Consider the following 9537-nt stretch of genomic DNA (forward strand, 5'->3'; position numbering starts at 1 on the left):
GTAATCAAACCAATTAGTTCCTTTCATATACACATGGTTCACCCATCTAACCCAAAGGTGATCTTTCTTATTAGCAAGCCACCACACATACTTCCCTAGCAAAGCTTTGTTCCACTTTTTTATGTCTTTGATACCCAAACCACCCTCCTCTTTTGGATAACAACAAGTATCCCAACCAATATTAGGAACCTTGCTATAATCAGACTTGCCACTCCACAAAACATTCCTGCATATTGCATTGATTTTGTTATTAATACAACTAGGAATCAGAAAGATTGTAGCCCAATATGAGTGCAAATTGGCCAACACAGCATTCACCAAAGTCACCCTGCCTGCATAAGAGAGATGTTTAGCCCCCCAACCTCTGATCCTAGCAACTATTCTGTCAGTCAATTTGAGCCCCTCATTCTTAGTCAACTTCTTAGAAGAAATGGGAACTCCTAAGTACTTAAAAGGAAGGGCCCCCCTATGGAATCCAGAGACTTGCAGAATAGACTCAACAACATCATCCCTGACTCCATTGAAGTAAATATCTGATTTGCTCCTATTCAGTTGAAGCCCAGAAGCAGTAGAAAAAGTAGAAAAAGCTCGTAGGAGCCACATAATAGAAATATCAGTCCCCTTACAAAACAGAAGAAGATCATCCGCAAAAAGAAGATGATTCAACTTAATATGACGACACATGGGGTGAAACTTGAAACCATCCTGCTCAGCAACCACACCTAGAATTCTTGATAAGTACTCCATGCAGATGGTAAAAAGCAAGGGAGAAAGTGGGTCACCCTGCCTTAAACCCCTCCTTCCTTGAAAGAAACCAAAATTATTTCCATTGACAGCAAGAGAGTAAGAAGGGCTAGTCACACAAGTCATCACCAACTCAATAAATTTCTGAGGGAAATGCAAATCAACTAACATCTGAGAAAGGAAAGACCACTCCACTGAGTCATAGGCTTTCCTAAGGTCAATTTTAATCAGACACCTAGGAGAAGCACTCTTTCTGTTATATAGCCTAACCAGATCTTGGCAAATGAGTACATTTTCTACAATACTCCTTCCTTTAATGAATCCTCCCTGATTCTCACTAATTATATCAGGCAACACTCTACTCAATCTTTTGCAAATGACTTTAGATAAGGTTTTATAAATGGTATTACAACAGGCTATTGGATTGCAAGGGTTACATCCTCCCCTACTATTTCCCATGAGTCCTTAAAAAATTGGCTATTCTAGCCGTCAGGACCAGGAGATTTAGTAGAAGAGATAGCAAACATACACTCTTTAATCTCAGCAGGAGTCACAGCAGCCAATAAAATATTTCTGTGATCGTCAGTGACCAACTTACCAGTCCTAACAGTAGGGGAGTGAACAGGTTTAGTAGGTAAAGAAGTGCCCAACAGACTTTTGTAATAGTCTAAGAAGGCACCTTCTATACCAGCACAGGTATTATGCACAACACCATCCACTCCAGCAATGCTCATAACTCTATTGTGTACTTGTCTTGCACGAATTTGACTATGAAAATATCTGGTATTCTCATCACCATACTTTATCCAATCAACCTTAGCCTTCTGACTCAAAAAACTATGTTGAATCTTATCAAGATGCCTAATATTAGCTGCAGCATCACTCTCAGCAGCAATAAGATCATGAGCATAAGGAGATAAGTGCATTTGAATCTGAATCTCCTCCAAAAGAGCTTTAGCTATTCCCAGGGACTTTTCCACATCAGCAAAGCCATTCCTGTTCAAGCTCTTTAGGGAACTTTTCAAAGCCTTCAACTTGGTCACAAGCTTATACAGCAGAGTACCTCCCACCCCCTGATTCCAGGCAGCTTGCACCACAGGTTTGAAGTTACTATCCAAGCACCACATATTATAGTACTTAAACTGAACCTTCCTTCTATCTCTCCTAATCTTCTTATAGCAAACACAAGGGTTATGATCAAAAATGCCTTCAGGCATGAAATAAGCATAGGCAGTAGGGTACAAATCCGTCCAATCATCATTGACCATAAACCTATCAATCCTAGAAAAACTCCTTGAAGCAGGAACTTGTTTGTTGTTCCAAGTGTAAAACGCTCCTTGCCCCTTAATATCCATAAGTCCACAATAGTCCACACAATCTCTAAAATCAGCTATCTCAGCCCAAAGAACTTCTCTTCCAATTCTCTCATTAAAGTGTAAAACACTATTGAAATCCCCTCACACACCCCAAGGACCTGAGTAGTTATCCTTCATATCCTTCAGGTGAGACCACATAGCCAATCTCTCAACCTCATCATTTGAACCATAGACAACAGAAAACATAAATTCATCCCCAGAAACAAATTCAGCCACCTGGACTGTTATAAGTTGAGAATTTTTGTGAATTAAATTGACAAAAAATTGTTGAGGATCCCAAATGACCCAGACTCTTCCTCCTTAATGATAATCAGTATTATTTAAACCTTTCCAATGACCACCTAACTTACTAAGAACCCTATCAAAATCCTGTTCTTTTATTTTAGTTTCAACCAACCCATAGAGACCAATATTATTTTGAAACAAAAACTTCTTGACATCTAACTGTTTATTGGCCCCATTTATTCCTCTAACATTCAAACATCCTATGCTATCCATCAGAAACTATTCCAGGTGGATCCTCCTGCCTCCCACTCAAAGTCCCTTTTCCATTTGGACTAGATAACACTTCCACATAAGTTCTGGTAGGAGACTGCTGCATAGAATTCGTGTGCTCCTGTCTAGAAACCTGCTGAACAACATAGACAGGAGTGATCAGAGAGGAATTGTGAAAGGTAGGCCCCCCAAAAGGAACCTCAGGAGGTGCCTTAGATGTCACACCTGTTGGAATATGTGTCCTCCGACAATAATGCGATCACAACTGTTGATCATGATGATCACATGTTTAAATCTCATTTTAAAAGAATACGATTGGGAAGTATTTATACTGTCAACTGGTCCACACATATCGGTAATGATTGGCTGACTAGAGTTTGACATTACTGTCGTGCGACGGTGGTGACCAGTTGATCCCCTAGGTCATACCTAAAGGATAATACTCTTAATTGATCAATTAATTAATCGTATAACGTTACGAGTTAATTATATTACTTGAAAAATTGACGGACGATTTTGGAAGTAAAATTTACGTATTTCATTATAATCTGATTAAATGAGATACGGTCTGAGTAATCGAATTGCTTCATTACTCAGATGAAATTATTGTTTAAGGAAACAATTGAAATTGAATGAATTATTATAAATACAATTTATTGTGATTTATAATTGGTGAAATATTTTGGTTCACGTAATTGTGAATTACTAAGTCGATTTTTGTTTATGACGTATTTTTAATTAATACGTTGATTTTTAATATGATAAAAATACATAACAATTTTATGTGACATGTGACATGTGACATATTGACAAATTGACAAAGATAAAATGGAATCCATTTTATCTCAATTTGGCCGAAATATTGGGAGGAATTAACATATATATTATGTTGATTAAAGTTAATGGAAAGCATAATGATGTTAACCTATTGCAAGCCATGCACACCTACACATTCTTGTAAAGAACACATTGTGCATGCATTGGCCACACTTCCCCCACCCTACCCGGTTTTGGACAAAGAGGAACCAAGGGTTTTCTCTTATTTTCTCCAATATACACTACATACAATATCTAGTGTAAAATAAAATTCATTCTAACCATACACAAATATTTTTAGTGAGATAAAAATATTCTCTTCCTCCTTCTTCCTCCTCTTGACCGAAAATTAGAGAGGACCAAATATTTTTGGGTCATTTTATTTAAAAGATTAATGTTATTCTAGTATTAATAATATTAATTTTATTAAGGGTATATCTTGGGTATCATTCCTTGGGAGGGATTCTACATTTGAGTCCTTGTTCATCCATTGAGGAAAGCACAAGAACAAAAGAGAAGGAGATCTCTTTTGTGCCCATATAAACCGAAAATCCAATGTAAGATAAAGATTTCTTCTTTATATTGTTTATAGTTTGCATGCATAAGATCACCATTTAATTTTATGACAAATTAACCTAAAACATATATGAATATGTTAGTATATAGATCTACTTTTCCTTCAATCGGTATCAAGAGCCTTGGTTGTTTGCATGCAAATCGGTTATAGTTTTTCCGAGTTATACGATTAACATATAAAACTTGTTTAAATTTGTGTTATTATGATATATCACGAAAATAATTTTGCATGTTAAAGTTTCTGGTCCTAAAATGTTTTTAGGATATTTTGGTTATTTTATGGATTTTTATTGTTCATATTACATAATAATGACATTAAAAATATGATTTTATGAATAAAATATCATTTTCGGACTAAAATTAGCTAAACTTCGAATTTTCCAGTGATTTTTGGATATGTTGTCACATATATTATTTTGAGAGTTTATAGTTTAAATTTTTGGATATGTTGTCACATATATTATTTCCAGAATGTTCATGAGTTTAAATTTCAAATTTTGAATTTATTTGAAATTTTGTGATTTATTTGAAGTTTATAGTTTTTTATTATAATTTTAAGTCCATTAATGAACAAATTTTAAGTAATATAAGTTAATTATGGTCAAATAATTAGTGAAGACTAAATTTTGAGTCCTAAGTGGTTAGGGTAATTAACTAATGCATAAATAGGAATTTATGTAATTTTTGTGATCATAAAATGTTGAAATCACGCAAATCCGTAAAAATCGGGTAATATACGATATTGGCTACTTAAAGGCGATTTAGCATAAAATTGGGCATGTTCATACATATTATAATGCTGCATTTTCTTTATGATTGTCATAATTTTATTTTATGTAATTTTTGAATTATGTAATTTTTACTTAGTATGGCCTTAGTTTTTAATTGGTATTACCCGAAATGTATGGGAATATCGATTCGGTTGTAATTTATTGTGATCTCGTATCACCGTTTTGTAATTTAATAGATTTATTTTATTTTAGTTACAAATGTATAATAGGAAATTATGTAATTTGTTATGTAATTTTATTTATTTCGGAGTTCCCAAAGATGGATTTCTTCAAGATGGCGATACATAAAGACGATGTTACCTCGAGATGCGTGCCACAACCGAAGTTCAAGGGACCAATGGAGTTGGTTTCCGAATATGTAATAGTTAAATAGTTTTTCTATTTTAGGAAGGCCATACTAGGATTTTTTTTTATGCTTTGCATTTTATTTATATGTCACATGCATCGCTAAATCGCCATAACTAAAACATGCATCATCTTTCATTGAGTTTATCGACCGTGTCAATTACAATTATCGTAGTTCACCGCTTTAGTTCACTTAAAACGTGATAGATAATAAATTGACATGACCTCTCGCTAAAATAATCAATTGAGACATAGCCTTATCAAAGAGTAGAAACCATGAAAACCTATTTCGTGAGGGAGTGCACTCGGCCACACCGGGGTACAAACCTTGTTATGTAGGGGAAGTGGGTGATAAATGTCTATCCACCGAATTCATGTTGATAAGGGATGAATCGGCCACACCGTGCCCAAGTTGATGTGGATTTGGATCATGGACACATTTATTCGAAATTTGGGTTGAACTCAACAAAAGTTTTTGATAAGGGATGTATCGGCCACACCGTGCCCTTGTCGGATGTGTTTTGGGCTAAAGATAAGAGTTAATGTAATTTTATCGACCAAGAGTTCTAAAAGTAGAATCGATTAAAAGGTTAATCCACCGAGTTATATTGATAATGGATGTATCGGCCACACCGTGCCCAAGTTAATATGAATTTGGATCTTGGAATCATTTATCATAGTTGGGTAGAGGTCACTATGTAAATGCTTTACTTGTTATTTACAAGTATTAATAAAACGATAAATGTTAAGTTTTTCATTATTCCGTTATCATTTTGTTCTATTTCTTTGCCACAATTCATATACGATATCATTTCGTTTTTGATTCAAATCTCCATTAAAACATCGTAACTAAAGACAAATATGAATTTGCTTCTAAAACCTCAAATGAACCATTGCTAAAGATCTCTTGTAAAGAGTATAGATAAAAGTTATTCATTATCAAACAGGTTTTTGATTCTTGACTAACACATCTACTTACAATGGATTGTTATTCATATACTTATTTGAATTAAGTACCTTGAAGCGATAAATTGTTTTGGTAATTAGATTTGTCAGAATTCGTAATTGACCAAAATAACGCAACCACTTCAATGAAAGTTTTAAGACTAAAACGAACAAATGAAGAGTAATCTTCATGAATTCAATTTTGCTTCTCAAAGCAAAAGACTCATTGAAATGAGTGGGAGCATTCTCTTAAACCGTTAAGATGAGGACGAGTTTCAAGAAGTAAAGATAATAATGGAATTGATAAAAGGTAATGTTAAAAGTAAAGTTATTGAGAAATGACGATACTAAACCTATCAATCCCGACCAATAAAGTTTCCATTGTCTTAAATGTTGGACACAAGAAAGGAAACTACCCCAAATTATTGAAGAATCAACAAGTTAGTTGTGGGACATCTAATGGGACCTTCTTCTTTAAATGTTTATTTGATTAAACATAAATTTTGCTAGTACCACTTCGTCAATATTAGAAACCAGTGGAGGTTTTCATCATTGTATTCGACACATAAGATGATTAGAATATGACGACTAGCAACAATAATGTCGAGAGATAGAGTAATTGTGTACTCAATCTAGTTTTTGGATTTAAAGTTGTACTTAATTGTGACTATTATGTGCATAAACTCTAAATAAGAATATAAACTTGTTAAGATACAAAAGAGGTTTTCACTTTTGTGACCCTATACACCACGATTTGATGTATGGCTAGCCCATTATCAAGGTGATTATATTCTAAACCAAACTAGAATGATATATCATGTAGATGATGTAAGATTCAAATTGGTAAACCAAGATTAAACCTTAAATTTTGGAATGATGAACGCAAAGAGTTATCGAGTACTCTTGAAACCAATAGATTGTTAATGGTATATACGTATCTTGTATTCAAAGCAAGATGTCTCGTGCCTTTTGGTTGAAAAGGAGATCGATGTTGTAAATCATTGATTCAAAAGAGGTTGATCATTTTCTTTTACCAAAGATTTAGGTTGACACTAATGTGTTCACTTAATAATGTAAATAGAAAAATCCTTGAAGAAGTTTAAAGAGTTCAAGGAATCACGATTCAGTCGTGATGGGATTATCAAAGTGAAGACTTTGATATAAGCCAAAGGAAATGTGATATAGTATCACAAGTTAATCTCTCTTAGCACGCATTATGGAATAATGTGTGGTTGGATAAGAAATCAAACGTTATTCGATATGGGTTGGACTTCAATCAAGTTACTTTGAGTTACTTGATCCTTTTGGGGAATTTATCATTTTGTCTAAATTATTTTCCACTATATCATATGAGATATGAAATGGTAATGTACCATATTTGTAAGTTTTCACCAGAAACAAATGCTCTTTTTTTTTCCTTTCAATTATCACGAGTACGACGGGTTTGCGGCTCGTGAAGCTGTCTTTCTAAAATACAAGTTTATTTCTAGAAGACAGAGTGGGAGAAATTATTCAAGAGCCACAAAGAATGTTAAAAGAATGTTATGTCGCAAGAAACTGGTCTTTCTTGGCTACATGAGACGTTTTGTATAAGACATTGTTTCTTTAAAACCTAGGAGGTTAAATTCGTCACTTGTTTAAAATGATGATTTCATGCCACTTTTAAGAAAGTAAAGAGCTTATAACTTACAAAAGAAATCGTTTGATTCAAATTGACTACTTCTAGAAAGTAATGAACATATGACTTACATGAGAGTGTTTAAGTCACAACTCACTACAAGGCTTGGAGCCATGAAAATCCAATATAAAAGGCTTGATTAGTTGCAAAGTGTTTTGCACTAATAAAGAGATATTTCAAGGTTTGATTGGTTGCAAAGGGTTTTGCACCAGTTGAAATGCTTAAGTCTATTTGGATCTTCTTAGGGATTGTGTTTCATTATTATGAAATACATAGCGAGTGAATCTAAAACCCACTTCTTCAATTAGAAGGAATGTATTTAATACATGTCTTGAGTTTTGTAGTTTCTTGCAATCCTAAGATAATGTGAAACTTAAGAGAGGATCTTAAGTAGGACATCAATGAGTTGGAATCAACATTTTGATCATGTGATAAAACATTTCTCGATAAGTCGAGAACTTGTGTTTATACATGAAGTTTAGTGGGAGTTACGAAAATTTTAATTAGTCTTATATGTGGATGACATATTGATCATTGCGAATGATTTAAGACCTTTGGAGTATTATAATACATCTTTAATATCCAGATTTATGAAGATAAATCCACATGATATTAGCGTCAATAAGAAGTCTTATGTTGATAAGATTCATGACTAGTTCAATTAAATTGAACATATTTGATTGATTCCATTTTGCTTCCGCTGCCGGATCAATTAAATGAGTAATGATGTATAACACTTCATATACTTTGAGTATGATGAATTTTTTTCAAAATAGAATTTAAGTAATCTTTACCAAGTAAGCCATAAAGATTACCCTTAAGTGCTTGCAGAAGCATTAAGGAAGTAAAGCAAAGTGTTTATGATGCAATTTTGTGTAAGGGTGTTACACAAGTGACAATTGACAATTGAGATTGCGCATGGTTTCCGACAAAACCATAATCAAAACACATCAGGATGGTTAAGATACCATTGTGGTTATGTTATTTAAGAAATAGATTTTCTAGAATCATTCTAGGCAATAAAGAACAATGAAAAATATTTACAACGGAAATTGAGTACACTTGCAATCATGAGACGTGCAAGAAGGATGAGTCCCGCACACTGTGAAAACAGTGGGAGCTATTCTAAGGCTAGAGGGCCTATGTCTTGATTGGATCTCGACACGTACTCAGAAAGTTTTGTAATGCAAATGTATACATTACAAAGGAAAACAAGTATGTAGTAAGGTTGAGTAAGGTACAAGAAGTTGATAAAACCTACTAACCAAAGCCTTCTCATAGGCTAAACATGATGAGTCATATCATTTCAATTGAATTGAAATGAACAACTACATGCAAGATCAAATTAGATTATAGAACATGAAATAGTAATCAGGTATTGACTATTCATATGTGATAATCGCATTTGTCGTTCGAGTTTTACTTTAAAACTCTTCTATTATACTTTGTTACATCCAAATGGGTTGTAGAGACAACGTTGAACCCCGTTAAAGTGAACCCGGATTAACATAGTAATTGCCCATAGTCACTTGTATGAGGTGACGTCTCGAAGTGACTAGAGTGTGATGCGATTGATGGCAAGTTCAAGTGCCATAGAGTCATGTGAGATGACTAGTCGATCACATAGGCAGACTGTTAGGAACATTTTGTCGGGCCTAATGACCGCTTATAGAGTTCTGGCAAATTTATATAGCCTGGTCGTGGCGAGAGCTGCTATAGTATTCAAATGGGTCGATTCTTTTGACTAAAGACTATTCGCCTAAGATGGCAC

The 9537-nt window shown here is 34.1% G+C and overlaps 1 protein-coding gene across 1 annotated transcript; it reads right to left on the minus strand.

Annotated features, from left to right (window-relative positions):
- Window positions 1-1226: 1226 nt before the first annotated feature.
- On the minus strand, window positions 1227-2099 carry LOC141589965 (uncharacterized). The gene has a single exon (XM_074410584.1). The coding sequence runs from the start codon at window positions 2097-2099 to the stop codon at window positions 1227-1229; it is 873 nt and encodes a 290-aa protein (XP_074266685.1).
- Between the last annotated feature and the right edge of the window lie 7438 nt (window positions 2100-9537).

Source organism: Silene latifolia, chromosome 7, assembly GCF_048544455.1.
Source record: "Silene latifolia isolate original U9 population chromosome 7, ASM4854445v1, whole genome shotgun sequence".
Taxonomy (NCBI): domain Eukaryota; kingdom Viridiplantae; phylum Streptophyta; class Magnoliopsida; order Caryophyllales; family Caryophyllaceae; genus Silene; species Silene latifolia.

Bases quoted from the DNA above. Each gene is read 5' to 3' on its own strand.
- LOC141589965 (XM_074410584.1), bottom strand. From the start codon at position 2,099: ATGGATATTAAGGGGCAAGGAGCGTTTTACACTTGGAACAACAAACAA.